The 19394-nt window shown below is 37.2% G+C and overlaps 1 protein-coding gene across 1 annotated transcript in view; it reads right to left on the minus strand.

Moving 5' to 3' along the window:
* Positions 1-16464: 16464 nt before the first annotated feature.
* Positions 16465-19394, minus strand: part of LOC107097000 (EH domain-containing protein 3) — a 21266-nt gene continuing 18336 nt past the window's right edge. The window contains exons 6-8 of the mRNA XM_015393948.1: positions 19161-19331; positions 17127-17291; positions 16465-17044 (exon numbers count right to left, since the gene is read on the minus strand). Of these exons, the coding sequence (XP_015249434.1) occupies positions 16517-17044; positions 17127-17291; positions 19161-19331 (864 nt within the window). The 3' untranslated portion in view covers positions 16465-16516. The remainder of the gene's footprint in view (positions 17045-17126; positions 17292-19160; positions 19332-19394) is intronic.

Consider the following 19394-nt stretch of genomic DNA (forward strand, 5'->3'; position numbering starts at 1 on the left):
TGTATGTATGTATGTATGTATGTATGTATGTATGTATGTAAGTATGTAAGTATGTAAGTATCTATGTATGCATGTATGTATGTATGTATGTATGCATGCATTAATATGCATTTTGTAATTACTGTTCCTTTTTTTGCAAGTTGTAAATTAGTCCTTACATATAAATAAATGAAATATATTTTTAACCCATGTGTGAACCTCCATGCTTCCATTTGCACTCACTTTTATGATAGTACGTCTATATTCCATCACAGTGTTGTTCTATTTTGATTACCTTTCAGTCTCTGGAGGAAAAAGGAAGAAGCTATCAAGAACATTACCCCAACTGTGAAGTGCAGGGATGGAAGTATTAAACAGTGTGAGGTTGTTCAGCTGGAGGGAATGGTGGAAATTTGGAAATAGACCAGGTGGAAATGTTGAAGAAAAATTTAAATATATCAGTTCGACACTAATAGCGCCTCCAACTGAACAATAAACCACCCGATTTCTTAGTTTAAAAGGTCTTAGAGTCAGCGTTTTGGGGTTCCCATCATGAAGCCCTGATCTCCATTTTATAGATAATTTGTTCAGAGAGCAAAAAATATATGCGAGCAAGTCATCCTACATTGCTGACTCATTTACAGCAGCTCTGTTAGGAGAAACGGGCTGCAAATCTTAGCACGTTTTTCCTTTCCTCTTCTACTTACATTGCAGCGTCCATGTAATCTGTAAAGCTCCCTGCATAATTATAATAAAGCAATTTATATGCATAAAACAAGCGGAACACTAAGGCGATAGCCGTACTGCTCCTCATGTGAAAGTGAAATTTGTTGAGCTCTTTTTTGCATCAAGACAATTATTCTTATTATCACATTGCCAGACAGGACACTGTTTAAAAAAAAATGAATTGAATTCCATTTCATCGTTTGTTCATTTCAGCTACTTCAGTAGGAAAACACATTTCTAGATTCATTAAACACAGCCTGATGTTCTACCCACTATTTTAACGTTTTTATGCTTATGACTAGTAAAAAAAAAAAATTTAAGAGATGATTATTACTTCCGATAAAAAATAATTCAACAATATGACCCTAAAGAAGTATCTCTAACATGCTTAAAGGTTGTTTAGGAAGGAAACCAAGTCCCAACTTTCTGGATGTGAATAAATATTTGTAAAAATCCTGTTTCAACTGCTTATCTTTCCATTAAATGTCGGTGAGATGGCCGAAGCTCACAGAAGGCCATGTTTGTCCCTGAGTCAGACAGGACAACCAAAAATTCCTGAACATGCACGTGTCCTAGTTAAACCTCGTTCTATTCTTCATATCAACAATAAGTGTGCTAACCAGTTTAATATTTGAAAAACAAAGATGTTTATAATTGATTAAAAAAATTAACAGCAACTCCTAAGTACTAACTGAAATATCTGTGGTCGTCTTTAAAGCTACAGTGTGTCATTTTCAGCAACATTTATTGGTCAGGCTACAAACTGCAGCGACATGAACTGCAATACACAGCCTCTCCCCTCCAACAATATGGAGGGTGACATGATGCAAAATGGTTTCCGCATCATCCGCTTTACCTGTCTTGAAAAGTGATGGCGAGGTTTTTTTTACATTAGATCACAGCATTATCACCATAAATTCTTTAAACCTGTTGTCTCAAGTACACTGACAAGTATAGAAATTAGGATATGAAAAAGTATCATGAATTGACCACTGCTTTAGAGAAGGAAGCGGCCTAGACAAGCTTTTATTTATCAAAATGAAAGACAGAAAAAATAATTTTGACAAAGGATAAAATTTGGCCCTAGAAGGACTGTTTTGTATCCTACCTCCAGCACAGATGCAGACCAGCTGATGTTTCTCTCATCCCGCTTTGCCGCTTAGTTCTCCCACAGATTCCTCTGATGCCCAGTAGTCATCTTTCTATCTTCACCGGTTAGATGCTAGCCTTGGCCGCCATCGCCTCTTCCTCTTCTGTTTCCCTGGTTCTCTCCTTTGATGTCACGCTGTCCTTCTCGTGGTAAGCCGCAGTCCCTCTACCCTGCCTTCAGACCGCTCTCCACCCGTCCACCAATCCAATCGTCCACCTTTAATTTTTTATCCTCAAAGTTAGTCTCTCTTTAACCCGGGTCAGCTGTGGCCAGCTGTGGCCATCAGCGCTGTTCTCATTAGGCTTCTCTGAGCTACCGCTGTGCTCCTCAGCTCTCTTCCCAAACCAGAAAAAGCAACAACATTGGTCATCTTCATAATAACCAGGTGTTTGCCGGTAGTAGCTTAATTTTATTAATAGGATTTTATTAGTCTGTGTAGAATTTTATATTGGCCTAACTTGCCGCAGTACCATTCAAGGGTAATGTGGATCTCTATAGTCACTAGTTTATTTGTTTATTGTTTATTTATTTAGATCCCCATTAGCTACTGAGTCAAAGCAGTAGCTATTCTTCCTGGGGTCTTACCAGTTTTAACCGATATTTCATCAAAGCTGTGTAGTTTGTCAGCTCTGTGTTGCCGTAGTGCAAAAGATGTCTGCCTCCACAAATGCAAACCCACTACAATGTAATTAGAAACAGCAATTTCTAAGCCAAGGCAAAGATAAAGATTGGGACTTTAAGTTTATATGTGATCATAAATAATATGCATATAGATAGTACATTTAGGTCAGTAACTCCCTGTAATTATTAAACACTGTACCTTTAAATAAAGTGAAAACACCACAACATGCTTCTAAGTTTTTTTTTTTTTTTTTTTAAATAGTTTAATAATTTTCTGAACTAGGAGATCTGTGATATGTACAGAAACCAAAAAAGTCCAGGAAAAAAGAGGATAGTTTGGGGCAGAGTTATGAATACTAAATTACAATGTCTGTGCATTACATAGCACAACAGCATAACTATGCCATAAGATTGTAGTTTCCTACAATAAGAGTTGACTTAGATAAGTGAATGTTTAACCTTAACCTAGTCAGCCTACCTATAGGCAGGATGACTGTGGCTTTGGCGAGATGACAGCAACTTAGCACGTTGTGTCTCATATAGAAAACTGGTTAACCACATTAAGCTGACAAAAAACATTCAGCACAGACAACAAGAACCAATACATTAATGTGCTGCTTTCTAAGTGACAATCTTTCTCTTTTCCTCTTTTCTTAAGTACGGCAGCATAAACTGCTTTTAATGTTCAACAAAATCAACATTTTCAACTATTAAAAATAAAAAAGTGTTGATGAGACTGTATGTAGGAGATGCAAAAAGTGATGCAAAAGTGACCGCTAGATGGCAGTAAAAACCAGTTAATTGCTAAACTTCTACATACCAGAGCTAAGATCTGGTAGAAATTTATATTCTAACTCTTTACTCTTCAGTTTTTTTCATATTAGAGAGCACCTCTATTTCTAATCCAACCTCTGATAAATAGTAGGATAGTTCTTACGCCTCCACTTATCAACAAGCTTCATCAAATATTAGAGGTCTAATGTAAACAAATTACTTTGCTTCCAGACTGCAGGTCTATTGATGATTAAACATGTAAAAGGAGGATGGTCTATACCTTACAAATTACTCAACTTTTATCCATGAGAAAGAAATTTTGTCTACTTTGCAGGCACGGTTTCAAGCTTTCCTTTTTGATAAATCATCAGATTAGGGTGTTTAAACTATATTTTTTAGTCATGCAGCTTTAGCCTTAGGTTGCTGGAAGACATACTGCACAATCATTGTCACTCTGCTGCTATTTTCTACAACTACATTGCATCGTTTTTTAATTATCTCAGTTTTTCTCCAAAAGCAACACCTATCCAGTCTGCAATCTTTGGTGCTGAAAGCTACATTTCACTGTTTAGGTCATGAAAAGCACCTTTTAATAACTTTTGGCTAAAACTCATTCAGAACTATCCAATGATTTTAAACATAAAAAAGGCAAAGGTTGCTCATGGTAGCTAATTCAAAGTATTTTCATGCCGTACATACAAAGAAATTCTGCAACAAAATGAAAGTTTAAGTAAGGTACATTATAGGTTTGTGCAGTTATTTTCGTCAATCATTGTTAACATCCTTTATTAATCATTCTCTTTTTTCTCTCTTCTTTGGGACATTAAACAGAAATAAAGATTACTAACTATTAACCAATTTTACTTTTCAGGCATAAAACATTTTTTTTTTCATTGGTTGTATGGTTTTTACTACTCTAGGGAAATTATATTTCAGACGGTTTCAAGGGCCTCTTTGTGTTGTAAGTATCGTTGCTCTTCGGCCCACTGTTTTAAAAAATCCTACTACCACACAAAGACCAGGAAGAAGCTATTGCTGCCATGTTGGCTACCTTGCTTTTTATCCCATTGACAGTCAACTACAGTTTATTTATACAGTGCTAATTTACAACATGTCTCATCATAAAGCCCTTTACAGAAACAGCTAAATTAGATCATAGAGTCAGACTGATTCAACGATTCTTATTTCTACGTTTTCCAACTAAGGGAAACCATCTGATTTTCTTTGTAGGATTCACGCCTCCTGGATGAGCATGTGAAGATGGTAGATATCTGCTTGCATTTTGTCGTTTGACTCTACAACAATCCCTCACACAGAGCATGCATGCAGTGACAGTGGAAAGAAAAACATCCCATTTAACAGAAAGAAACCTCAAGCAGAACGAGTTTCAGTGTGAGCGGCAAATGGCAGAGGCTGACTGGGGTTCAAGAAGACAGAAGCAGCAATACGAAAGGATCATACAGTAGAAGCATTGATCCATATATGCTCTCTATGTTTGGTAATTAAATTGTTAGAAATTAAACTAGCACTCGGTCTGGGAAAATAAACAGTTAAGCAGTTGAGTTCTAAGCCAGTCTTCATGACATGGGAATGAAAGAGAGCAAATAGTCCCACTAAAAACTGAGCCTTACACTAAACACTAAACAACAGGCCCATATCTATTAACTAATGAAACATGTTGATGATATTTATCTTTATAACTCTAGTTAAAAAGAGATAGATGGAGATAGTGGCTCAGGATAACCAGAGCCACTTTAAGTTTAATCTTTATCTAAAATGGTAGTTTTAAGTCTACACTTAAAAGTAGACATGGTGTCTGCCTCAAAGACTAAAACTGATATTTAGTTTCACAGGATAGAAGCCTGATAGCTTTTAGAAATTCTAGGAATATCTAGAAAACCTGCAGATTGAGAGGAAAGTGTTAGGAACATGAGAAACAATCAAATATCTGGTGTACAGTATTTGGCCCCCTTGAGCTCTTTGATCTTTTGCCACATTTCAGACTTCAAATATAAAGATATAAAAATAATTTTTTTTTGTGAAGAATTAACAAGTGGGACACAATCACGAACTGGAATGAAATGCATTGGATATTTTAAACTAGTTTAGCAAATACAAAACTGAAGAGTGGGGTGTACAAAATGTATCCGCCCTTTACTTTCAGTGCAGCAAACTCTCTCCAGATGTTCACTGAGGATCTCTGAATGATCCAATCCATGGAGGCAAATACAGGACCTGAAAAATACAGTTAAACTCTCCAAAAGACTTGAGACTAGGACAGAGATTTATCTTCCAATAAGACAATGATCAAAAACATAAAGCAACATCTACAATGGAATGGTTCAAAAATAAACATAACCAGGTGTTAGAATGGCCAAGTCAAAGTCAAGACCTGAATCCAATGGAGAATCTGTGGAAAGAACTGAAAACTGCTGTTTAAAAACGCTCTCCATTCAACCCCACTGAGCTCGAGTTGTTTTGTTAGGAAGAATGGGCAAAAGTTTCAGTTTCTCAAGGCATAACCCAAGCAATTTGCAGCTGTAATCGCAGCAAAAGGTGGCATTACAAAGTATTAACCCAGGGGGCTGAATACTTTTGCACACCCAATTTTTTTTTTTTTTTTATTTGTTAAAAAGTTTAAAATATCAAATGAATTTCATACCACTTCATGATCGTGTCCCCCAATTCTTGTTGATTTTTTTTACAAGAAAATAAAAATGTTATATCATTATGTTTGAAACCCCAATGAGGCAAAGGGTCATAAAGTTTCAATTGAGACTAAATACTATCAGAAAGCACTGTAAGTTGGAGCTCATTGGCTCATAGATTTTCTTTACACCCACGTTTCTCTCCTGGATGAACCCCCTGGCAGGGCCATTGCTGCCATTAATTATGTTCTCTCCTAACATATGAAGTACCTCTGGCTCAGTGCTTTTGTGTTTGTAAGTATCTCCTTTCTATTTTCTTAAACTCTGCGAGTCCAAAGGAAGTTGTTCCTGACCACTGTTGACACATACTTGCTCTGGATGAAAGGCCTCTGAAAAGTTAATGACTGAGAGCAGAGCTGAGAGCTGAATCAAATCCCATAAATCCTTCATAGCGCTTATGATGCCCTCTTCTGGTAATAAAAAATTATATCATGTGTAACATTTCTTGTGAAATGTCAGATTTGTTTGTGACTTTTATAAACTGAATTCCTTGCGTCCAGTGAGTGTCTTTGTTCTAAATCTATCAGTCTTAGGTTTACTTCTTTTGTTTGTCTTTGAAGAGATGTTAGAAGCTTGATTTAAAGAGGTCTGGCATATGAGTGTCTTATTTTGTCTTCATGACTATTTGTGTAGCAGCGGTGCATTTTTTCCTCCCAGCAGGCTGGTCGTCTTGGAGAAACAGCACTATGAAAGCTATGGAGAGCACTGTGTAATCTGGGGAATCTGGGCAACTTCCAGGATAAAGAAGACATCAATAGGCAAAGGGAATTCTCTCTACAAAATATTTGTTCTCTGCTAGAGGGAATACTTTTAAAAGTAAGTAAATAAAAATCAGCTCTCAAAATGAACAGGAGAAGAGAAGTGATAGTAACTTGATTATTTTTGACTGCAACTGTAAATGCAGGTTGAATACCTACAATTTATAGAGCAGCTGTTGGTCCCAAGCAAGCTCTGCACTGGTGGCTCCCTTATACCTTACTTGAATCCTCCTTTGTAGACTAAACTGATACCTGCTGAACTTCCTTAGTGATGATTTAACAGATGTTTTTTTTTTTTTTTGGAGGCAAAACCATTGTTTTGAAGTCAATGCGATGATACCAGCACATCATCTGCAAACTGTATCGTCAGGAAAAAAAAGTTTAAGTTTGTAATTTATAGTAAATAATTTGTGCATGAGTTAGAATTTAAGGGATGTCCTTCTGTCTACAGCCGAGCCTTTCGGGTGCCTGTTCTGGCCAACAACATAATGTTCCCAGATAACATATCAGAAACCTCCTCATCCTGAAATAGTCTTATGTAACTGTGATGGTGATTAATGTACAGCAGAAAGCATTCCAAAATGTGTAAAATATAAGGTAAGACTCCTTAAGCTCAAGGTAAATCAGATTGCATCTAATCCAGGATTTCTACCAATAAGAAGCAGAATTAAAGTTGAATTCATAAGAAGAAAAACATACTTTATGGTATTGTGTCTTATCCAGAAATTTGACATTTCAAATGGTATTTTTAGAGAGGAGCTTCCTGGAAATGAAGTATCAGGACTCAGGAGACAGCAAAGGAAACTAATGACAACAATGCTCAGAGGAATGAGAAATGTTCAACCAAATATATCTCCATTCATTTGTTATATCTCTACAATGTAGATAAGGTGTTTTTAACATGCCTAATGCAAATAAAACAGGATGAAAACAGAAACAGGCTTTGAGACAAAACTGACTGCAGAGTCATTTTTTCTTTTATTGCATTCATAAGGAGAGTCAAAGTTCAAGTTCCAGGATGTTAACCTGGTCCATGACCTGTGTTCAAGCCAGGAAGAGGTTCAGGGAATGATTTCCAGGACTGAGGATTTGTTTTAAAGCTGTGTGAAGGTTTGTGCAGACGCTGCTTTATCCACAGGACAAAAACTTAAAGAGACACAGCTAAAGCAATGCTTTTTCCAAATCTTACTCGTTTTGCAATTATGGACCTTTTATGATTTTGAAATGGCTAATTTCACACCGATTTAATATACAAAAAAAAAACTCAAAATTAGCAAGTCACATACAATGAGCTGTAAAAGTTTATAACTGCATGCAATTTAAACCAATAACAGCAACATAGTGAGGTGGAAGGAAATTCAGATACCTACTATCACATTTTGAACTCTTGGGATGTTCTGACATGCTATTATTTAATTGTATTAAATCTAATTTCCTTGTATCTCTGGCCAAGGGTTGAGAGTCATTCATCTATGAGAGGATGAATCTCTAACATAATCTCATGCTTTTAGCAGCCTGTTATAGATTCACTCTCAGTATATACCGGAATTTAGCTCCTTTCTTTTTTCCATCAACTTTCTACAATCTTGTTCATGCAACTCTCCCATGAAAAAGCAGATTTTTAGCTCCACTGATTTGTTATCTGGATATAAATTGATCCACCTGAATTGTGAAAAATCTGCAGCTCCTCCAGAATTACCATAGCCTCCATGGCTGTTACATTGATTTATGCTCCCCTCAGTCAGTGGTACAATCATTTAGCTTTATCATTTACAGATTAAGAGTTTTCTGAACAATTCAGCAATCTGATGGTAGTGCGGAAGAAGCTGTTTCGGAATCTGCTGGACCTGCATTGAATGCTGTGAAGTCTCTTCCCAGAGGTCAGCAGGGAGAACAGTCATGGTGGGGGTGTAAGGGGTCATTGATAATGTTACGGGCTTGGGACACGCAGCGCTGGGATGAAATGTCTTTGATTAAGGGAAGAGGAACCAAGATGATCATCTCCTCAGTTCTCACCACTGTTCTCACCTTCTTCCAGTCTTAGGAGCTGCAGTCTCCTCACCACACATTGGGACAGCTGATCAGAACGCTCTCTATGGTGCTTCTGAAGAAGGCAGTGAGGATGGGTGGAGGCAGGTGGGCTCTCCTCATCCTCTGCAGGAAATAAATGCGCTTTTGTGCAGTAAGGTGGTGTTTACAGTCCAGGTGAAGGTGTCTGTGATGTGCACCCCCAGGAATATGGTGCTGCTGACCACCTCTACAGCTGAGCTGTTGATGAGCGTTAAGGCCGATTTTTTCTGAAGTCAATAATGATCTTCATTTTACTTCGAATATCACACAGAAAATAAACACTCACCTTGTAAAAATGGTTGAAAAAGCCTCAGAACAAATTCTGAAGATGGATCAAATGCCCTTAATGGATTAAAACAGAATTACCACCAGAATTTAGTTGAACTATTTTGTTCAAGGGTCTTTTTTCACACTTTTAGGCTATAATTAGAAAGGCTATGCTTAGCAAGCAGCCTCCTTACATGGTTACAATTCTGATAAGTCACAAGAGGGGTAAACATGGTGGAGGGTAAATAGCAGCAGTAAATGTAAATTTTTATAGATCAAAGGCAGCAGATAAAAATAAGTTCTGGCCTCTCCAGGCTTACTGACTGCAAGATAGACAAGAGTTCATCCTTAAAAATAGTTCAGCATAAATAGATAAACTCCCATTCAAGCATGCATGTTGATTTGAAAAATCAAGATAAACTTTTTTCTTTTTTTGATGAGCAATCACTTCTGCATCAGATATCTCCAACTGTTTTATTTCTTAGTTTGACAGACGCTGTTAGCATAGTGAGAATCATCCAACGCATAACATGCATGGATAATGAGCCAAAACTGCTCAGTCTCAAGATGACACACATGGCTCAGATAGCAAAAGCAATGAGTAATCCTCTCATTCTAATCCTGCTCTTCATCAACGCCTGCAAAGAATTTCAGCCAGCTTTGTATTTATTGCTAAACATCCCAGATATCTGGAGAGAGAGAAAATGAGATACGGGGTGCATTCTGGGCTTGCATAGCGTCAGGATGCGGGGCTTACAGATGGTGGCAGCAATGAGCATGTGAGGGTGCCCACACCCCATACAGTATGACATCCTGCACTGTTTCAAAGAGGGTGTGATCGGTATCAACCAAGATTCCACAATAAGAGGTAAATTGGTGTTCACTTTTAAGCTGAAGAAGATTCAGGCTAGACTGCAAAATTAGATAACTTAAGGTGTGAGTCTTTTAAGAAAATAAGGTGTGTGGGTTTTTATAAATAAACCAGCCTTTTAGTGCATTTGCCATTTCTTATTATATTTATGTAATAAGATATGCTATGTAAGATATGTAAGATATGTTATGTAATAAGATTTTTAAAGATATGCTCTCCTTTTTGTAAAGATATGCTCTCCCTTTCTACCTTTCCTTATTTTTTTCTCTTTACATCCCAAACAGTGATGTATTATATCAGGTTTTTATAAATCACCACCAATAGTGGATCTTCAAACAAAATAATGAATGTATAAATCCGCATTTTTTTGTTGTTGTTTCTGCTTACTTTACAGTGATACCTTAAAATAAAACTGAGTTAACAAACACTATGCACCACCTTCACCTGCTGTATGTCTTTTAGTGAATGTTTAAGGTCTACATCAACAATAGGGTTTAGTTCTCAAGTTTACCATTCTAACAAAAGCCAATGCTTCTATCTATAAACTTTATAGCTTTGGCTATATGTTCATCTGATTCAAGATAAATCTTTGGCACAGTCGGTGTCCTTAGTGGACCTCCCATAGGCTTTCTTCCTCTATATTATGCTCTTACCATCAACTCTGATCCACACTCCTGTCCCTGCTCAAGAAAAATATCTCCACTCTATGACTCTACCAGTATGAGATGTCAGTTTTCTGCATGCATCACATGCATGTTGACAAAAAAGTTGTATTATTCTCATACAGTACCATCTTTTATATGTTTACTATGGGACATAAAGAACTTCAAAAAGAACTTTGAGTGAAATGCTCAAAGCTTAGGATATTTTTTCATGACTTAATGGAAGTTTTAAAAATCTATTCACAGACAGACATCAGTTCTTAATTGGCGATCAAATAAAATAGAGTTTTTGGTATTCAGTGTGAGAAAATGTAAAAAAGAAGTCTAAAAGTAACGCATTGCATGTTATTACGCAATAGTTGCTGCAGCAGGAGTGTGTTTCTTTCTACCCAGCATATATTAGGAAGAGATGTGATAGTCATACTTTTCTCCACCCAGTTTTCTGCAAATTCCTGATCCAGATTTGTTTCAATATATGGTTTCCCCAAGTGTGTTTCTTCAACAACTACATTCAACATTCACACACATTTACTTCACTAACACACATGCACACACTTGTTTAAACATTCCTGTTGTCTGATGTTCCTCTTTTATTGCCACTGATAAATAGGGAAGAATTTTATAGGTGTTTTTCATCTAGAATAACAGAACCGATCAGACGAAATTCATCTGTCACTGACTTAGAAAGCTTTGGCCTCTCACAGCTCATCTGTTTCTCAGTGATTAAAAAAAAAACATTCTGCTGTAGATTGGCTCACCTTACAGGAAAGATAAAAAAAAACATACTTGAAATAGTTGAAAATGTTTTCCCCTTGATTCCTAAATTAAATCTACTTTGTTATCTTGGAACAATTTTTCAACAATGGCAGATCAGGATGTGCGGATGCATGGCAGCAAAACAAAAAGATACAGTTAATGTCATTAATATTAAGATACGACATGGGAAAATGTTTTATACAGTATAGATTTTTATAAATACATATATCAATCTTACAAAAATGCACTAATCCATTAAAAACCTTTTTGACAGGGTTTCTGAATGGAGGATGCATACGTTCATGGGAGAAAGCATGACAGGAAGTAGTGGACAATAACGGCCCGTTCTTTGAGTGACTTGTTTGCTGCATTTTGTTGTGTGTGGCCAGTGTGTCTGTGTGTGATTGTGTTAAAGGTTTACAGGGCCTGCAAGTCCCAGTCCATAGAGATCCTCTGGCCCCCTGCCACATAAACATGCATACGTTAAGAAGTCCCTGGATGATACAAAAATGTTTGTTGCTTCAGGCTGAAATCACACGCTCTGTTTCCTGTCCTAAAGTCATGGCCAAAGTTGGAATCTCCTTTCTCACAAACTCATTTTTACTAAAGCTTTGCAAAGAAGTAATAACTAACTTATCTTGTGTTCACTGTTACACACTGTAGAATGAAATCCTCCCTAACCCCCCCAAAAAAGATAAGGAGCCCCAAGAGGGGAAGAAAATATGTCTGAAGGAATTTGAATTCCTTTTCTCTACTAGATTTTGCACCCTATCTTTCAAAGTCAGGGTTGAACAAAAATTTTAAGTAATTTAAAGTTTGTCCCTTAAATGACGGTTGAAATATTTTAATTCCAATGGTAATTATTTTTAACCTGACAACAGCCAGATGCATGTCTCGAGACATGCATCTGGCTTTTGTCAGGTTAAATTATTTTTCCCTGGGTCAACTTAAAAAACACTATTGTCTTCACCTTCGTGCAACATAGTTCAGCTTAATGTATTATACAAGAAAACAAATTCACTTCAATTCAGTTTATTTCTATAGCGCCAATTCACAACACGTCATCTCAAGGCATTTTACAGTTCACCAGATCATCCAGTCATATTGATTCAAAGTTTCTATCTAAGGAAAACCAGTTAATTGCATCGACTCATTGACTCGGATGCAATCTCTCACACAAAGCATGCTTGTAGCGACAGTGGAGAGGAAAAACTCCCTTTTAACAGGAAGAACCCTCCAGCAGACCCAGGCTGACTGGGGTTCAAGGAGGTACAAATAGCAGTTGTAAAAGGCGGCCCCGTCAAGGGAACATACAGCCAGGCAGACGAGCTCTGGGCCAGCTCTCATGTCAGAGGATGAAGAGAGCACATCCAGCAAGTCACAGTCAGAGAAACAGGACTCCACTGGTAAAACAGGCCGAGCTCCAACATCTATAAACAAAGGTGTTGATGGCAGCAGCACAGATGATATTTCTCTCCAGGATGGCGTCACAGCCAAACAGGAACAGATGAGGTGAAGCTACTATGAGAAAAGGCAGAGAGAGCAGAACGTTAGACATTAAACTAATAGATTCTGCAGAGTGGAGGAATGGAGATAGAATGAAGCAAAATGATGAAATGGGGGTCCCTATGTTCTCCAGCAGTCTAAGCCTATAGCAGCATAACTATAGAGATAGATCAGGATAACCTGAGCCACTCTAACTATAAGCTTTATCAAAAAGGAAAGTTTTAAGCCTACCCTTGAAAGTAGACAGAGTGTCTGCCTCATGGGCTTAAACTGGTAGTTGGTTCCACAGGAGAGGAGCCTGATACCTAAAAGATCTGCCTCCCATTCTACTTTTAGAAATTCTAATCAGATCTCTGATATAAGATGGAGCTTGGCCATTTAAGGCTTTATATGTGAGAAGGAGGATTTTAAATTCTATTCTGGATTTAACAGGAAGCCAATGAAGAGAAGCCAGGATAGGAGAGATATGATCTCTATTTTAAATTTTCATCAGAACTCTGGCTGCAGCATTTTGGATCAGCTGAAGGCTTTTAACTACAGTTTGTGGACTTCCTGATAGTAAAGAATTACAATAGTCCAGCCTTGAAGTTACAAATAAATGGACTAGTTTCTCAGCATCACCCCTGGACAGGATATTTCTAATTTTTGCAATATTCCGCAGAAGAAAGAAGGAAATTCTAGAAACTTCTTTGAGGGTGCATCTATAAAACAAGATAAGTGGTATAAATGTAAATATTAAACTCTGTTCCCTTTTCAGTATTTTTATCATATTTCATATTTTATAGTATATTTATTTTATCTGATATCAGAATTTAAGAATTCTAAGTTGAAAAAATAAAACAGATAAATAAATGAAAAGTGCTGCTAAACCACTGTTAGGATACAACATGGCTTCTCCTGGCATAGAATAGTTGAAGGAATATATTGTTCATTTCCAGTTTATATCTTTTTACAAGCCAATTAATAATGGTGCATATAATACCTAATAACCTCTATTTGTAATACAGATACATTTTATTAGCTTATATTGGTAACAGTCCTCAGGATCATAACAACAAGCACAAAACATTTTGATTTTCAACTGTGCTGCTCTGGTTGATTTGTGATTAATAATTCATTTTATGGCTGCTACAGTGGCCAGTTCTCTTTAGTAAGAGATTCTGAATCTCAGTGGGAACCCCTGGTTAAATAAAGGATAAAATTAGATTTAAATTAACATGGGAACAAAGCAAATATTTGAGTTGCAGCAAGAAAAAATGTTGGTATTTGCTAAAAGAGAAGATGTTAACTACCATTAGCAATAGTAGCCAAAGTCTTTCCTGAAGTTTTCTAACCCTCAGACAAGAGGCTGGACATAACTATTATATGTCTTATTAACTTAATGTGATATAAACTGTAGTAAAATAACTTATTTTTTCCTCCAACTTAAACTGTTTGAATTACTGGCAGCCATGTTTAATATTAGATGAAGGGAAGAATTTGAATTTTTATTTAGTTTTTTTTCAATTCAAATTCCAGTCTTATAGAGTCATATTGATAAATATCTCTTTGGATTTTCCAACTTCAAACTCAAATTCTTAATCCAAAAATCCTATAATGTTTAAATCCATTTATAGACTATTATCTCCTCCTGGGATGTGACATTTCCTTGTTGAGTTTTTTTAGCATAATTTCAACATCAAATCTGTTCAAAAAGTATGTTTATAATTGTACTGAATTTAAAATAAATCACAGCATTAGCATTTTTAACATATTTATTTTAGTTTTTCAACTTTTTTTCTGAGGACAGAAAAGCAGTGAAGTACACAATGAACCAGTGCATCACCATCGGAGACAGAAACACCCTGAAACACAAACTTTGTCACTACGGTTACGCTGCAATCCGTGAACGTGTGAAATCCACTAACCAGCGAAAGGTTTTGCAATCCTCATTCCACAAACATCTTTCACACTTTCAATAGAACCGAGAAATCTGGTGAAATGCAGCGAGGTAATAAGTGCAGCATGCTGTTAATCATTTACCAATGTATTTGGGGAAAAGACCAGAGAGAGGAAAAAGTAAAAATAACAAACTAATGTAATTTGAGTATTTATATATTTATTGTTGCAAAAACTTCCCAGTAAGAAAGAAACTTTTATTCTGGGGCAGCATGATCATGTCAGAATAAAAAAACAAGCTTGGAGCCAGTGGGGTCTCTGCTCTTAAACTTTCATACAGTTCATCCCAAATAGCTTTCCACATCTGTGCAGGGATAGTAAGGTTTAACTCATCATATATTATCATCAGCTTGTTGACTAACCTTAATTTCAGTAAGAATCTGTGAATAAAGTCAGAAATTAGGGCGATAAGAAAAGAGCCTTGTGAATTAAAAGGCTTGGAGCTCCTCACTAGCATTAAAATACCAATGGAAACCTGCAGAAAGCTGGTCAGCAATTTAAAACAGGTTTGACTTACCCTATGAAGTTGTATGCATTAGCTGTTAAACTGCTATAAATCATTTAGAACGTTATATTTAAATCAAAATATGAATAGAAACAGATTTTTTTCTTTTACTGCCTTCACTCTACTAAGGCGAACATTTCTTTACCTAGAATAAAATAACTAATGATAAACTTCATGATGGAAGTAGAGAAATATAAATGAAAGAAAATGTAATAATAAACTTCAGTTACTATGCAACCCCATTTTATTCCCAACACAACCTGTGAGGATTTCCATCTATTCTGGAATCAGATCGAAGCGTTTCATCTCCTTATTGACCGATCAGAAAAAGATAAACTTTAAACATTGCTAATGCTAAAGTAAGATGTTAGAACCATTCTAATAAAGTTTAACACATGAAATAATGTAAAGTTTATCAGCATAAACAACTGTTTGAACAAAATATTTAGTGAATACTTTCTCATTCAGGCTGTTATTGGACTGTTGTTTTAAAAAAAACGCTAAAGGTTTAACACTCTGTGGAATGCGAGATGATTACTGGATAGAAATGTTAACACTAATACACAAGCTCAAATAGTGAGTACATACATCAATAATGAGTACATACAATAGCCAAGACAAGTCTAGAGAAATGACAAGTATCTGTAAGATCAACATTTATAGTCTCCATCCAGACAAAACATACTGGATTGTTAATATCGTCACAGTATCAGAGCATGTTAGAGATTCAAAACAATTTCATAATCAAAACAAAAAACTAGTGAATTGGTCTATATTCTTATAATTAAATGTAAATGTTGAGCCAAGGGCTTCAGCTAATTGGAGCAATAAAAAACAGAATTTGATTCATTCAGTGTTGCTTATGGATTTTTCTGCCTTCCAGGGAATCTTGAAGTATTTATGTTGGCCTGAAAAAAAAAAACAGGCAATCACCATCACCTGGAGAACTAAAAATATGGAACAACAAACAATGTGTGTAAAACACCAAAATTCAGTTTGTTAATGAGAGGAAAAAGCACAGATGCTGTATTTTCCTTAATCCAAGGTTAATTATTTATTCATTGGGTTTTATTTTGATGGGGCTTGTATTGCTTTGAATTAAGACGATGAAATCACAGAAACAACAGGACTGGATGACATCATGGATTTCCTTTTTTGTTTGGGACATTTGTATGTTGAAGTCCTCCATTTACAGTTTTCTCCAGGCATGGATCTAATCTACCATTTATTCAGGCATTTTCCTCTTGGATGGAGGCACCAGGTGTGCAGGCAGCTCTGAGGGCAGCTCATGTCCCTCCAGCTTCACCTTAATCAGGTGATTGGCCAAAGCAAACTCCTCGTCATCCAGCATGCCGTCCTTGTCGATATCTGCCAGCTTCCAGATCTTTCCCAGCACTGTGTTGGGCAGTTTTGACTTCACCATCTCCTTCTTTGCATTGGCCCCGGTCACCTTTCCATTGACAGGAGAGAGGGTGTAGAAAATCTCATCGTACGCAGGTTTGTCGCGGGCGACCACCCACTCTGCTTCATCGATGCCTTCGCCGGCTCCCTCTCCGTATCCGTGCCCAAACGGACCATTCAGAGTGCCGTCGAATGCGCCGCCCTTCACCACTTGGTTGGGCTTTTGGGTTTCCTCTTGGCGCACCAACACCATCAAGCTAGCAATGTCATTAGCCAGCATGTCGTCGACAGCCTCCAGAAGTTTGTGTTTGAGAGGCTGGAACTTGGTGAGATCCTGAGCTTGGAGCTGATCCTGGAAAACAAGAACGATATGATGAACAATGATTTGACCTAAGCTCCACCACGACTTTGATATACTAGATTACTGAGTTTACCTGCATCTTCTTCAGGTTAGGGAAATCTCCAGGTGAAATCTGATGTTCCCTCTCGATCCGCTTGTAAATGTCTCCCAGACTGGCGATCAGCTCCTTCTTCTTGTTGTCCTTCCCAAACACAGTAGGCATCTCTTTCTTCAGAGAACTTATGATGTAGGCATGAACCTGTGGATGGAGAAAGAAAGGTCATGTAAAGCAGTCAGTTATCTCTTAGCAACAATCATCTGATTTATAGAGAACGTCTCAGCCAAGGTTCAAAGAAAGCTCATGTTGGCCAGTGAAGCACTGTGACACAATGCTCTATAAACCAGGTTGTCCTCTGACCATGTTTGCCAGAGATGGATTCAGCATTCCATCCATCTTGTTAACAGGATGTAGTCTAAACTTTCAGACAACTACACTGGCTTCACATTTGACCACAATCAACAAGGATCATCTACCTCAGCACCCTTCCCTCAGACTCTGGGGCCATGATTTCCAAAGGAAAGAAAATATTGACTTCAATCAGAAAAGACTGATCAGAAACAGACTAGAACTATGAGCAACACGACAGTCTTTTCTGTCATCATCCTTGTTAAATAGCCACCCTCTTGATCAAGTTTTTCCTTCCAACTAACTTTCCACTACTTTTAGGTACATCTCTCTGTTAAAACCTTCTGTTGATAAAAAAAATCTTCTTTTGTGTGTGTGTAATGTTAACATTTTTAAGTCCAATTGAGCTGAAAATCCACAATCACCAGAATCAACAGAAACAAAACACTAAAGATAAACTTTTGGATGTTATTTTATTATACGGTATGTATACTATGAGCTATAACATAAATTCTGTTTTAATATTCATCTAAAATCAGCTGGCATAGAAGTAGCCAGTTGTGTCCCAATTGTATTTAAATGTACAGTGGAGGATTTTTGTGAATTTTTTAAAAGACTTGCCCCACACAAAAAAAAAAATAATAATGCACATGCACAACCCTTTACCCGCTCCCGAGAGGAAACGCCTACTAAACGCGAGCACAAGCCCATTTCTCCTCATGCAAGCTCCGTTTAAAAGTCGCTGTTTGCATCACTCATACAAGCTTACTTTTAAAAATGATTTTTTTGCAATTTTTCCACTATGTCAGACTCACCACCGTTAAGTGAAAATGGGGACGAGCACGTAGGACGGACTTACTTAAACAGATAAATAGAATGATTGAAAATTAGGAGGACCACTTATTTTTATATGTATATATCAACCCAGAAAAAGAACATCCTCCACTATACCTTTAACATGTGATATAAACCCTCTAGCTGCAGCTGAACGGGATTTGCCATCTTAACTGTCTTTATATTTGATCTTAACACAGTCAAACAGAAAGAACAAATCAAGTGTTTGACTTCGGTATGTTCTCAGCTGTGTTTATTATTTCCAGCCTTTGTGTTGAACCATTCTTTTTTTTTTGGAATCACAGTTTGTTCTTAAACTCAACATTCCACACAGTAGATTAGTCATCCACTAAATCTTTCAGGTTTGTTTTTAATAATCACACAAACTTTTGTGTGAGGGTTGGGAAATTAGCTGTAAAAATGTTTATAATAGTTAAATAGCAACAGAAAAAGAAAAATCCCAAAAGAAGCCATAATATTTGGTTGCTGTGCTGATACATGCGCGTTTTCCGCCTCATGTCCTCGAGACACGCAAAAACACCCATCAGCTGTCAAACAGGAAACCCTGATAAGTCTGTGTTTCCACACCCTTTACGTTTCCTCAAACAACTTCCTACCTGACTTCCTGCTCGGAAAGGAAGTGGAAGATAATTCACTCAGAGCCGAAGATTGAAATTCGTCTGGCCCTATTGGCTCTGTCATAGTGATAAGTGCTGCCTGTCAATGTTAACAGCCATGGGAGGGATGGGGAAAACAAATAGGAAACACATGTACATGATGCTGACATTCAGGCTCGTCATCGCTGTTCTCATTAATCCAGCTCAGTGTCACAGGCTGTGGGAGGAAACGTTGCAGATCTCCACTGGAGCCTTTCCTGGCGTGCCTCACCTTAGCTAGTCTGGCCCTCTTGATCAAGTCGTTGAGTTTCCGAAGTGCTGCGTTTCTGGGTAAAGATTGAATGTCCTTAAATAAATCCTGCTCCTCTGCTTCAAACAGCTTCCTGTTGTCGGGGATCAGCAGCGGGTGAGACCAAAAAGAGCCAATATAGACACGGATCACCTGGAAATTAGAAAGAGAGAAAAAAAAGGGCCGATTGTTAAGCAAAAGCATTAAAAACAAAAA

Source organism: Cyprinodon variegatus, unplaced genomic scaffold, assembly GCF_000732505.1.
Source record: "Cyprinodon variegatus isolate N-32 unplaced genomic scaffold, C_variegatus-1.0 Scaffold664, whole genome shotgun sequence".
Taxonomy (NCBI): Eukaryota; Metazoa; Chordata; class Actinopteri; order Cyprinodontiformes; family Cyprinodontidae; genus Cyprinodon; species Cyprinodon variegatus.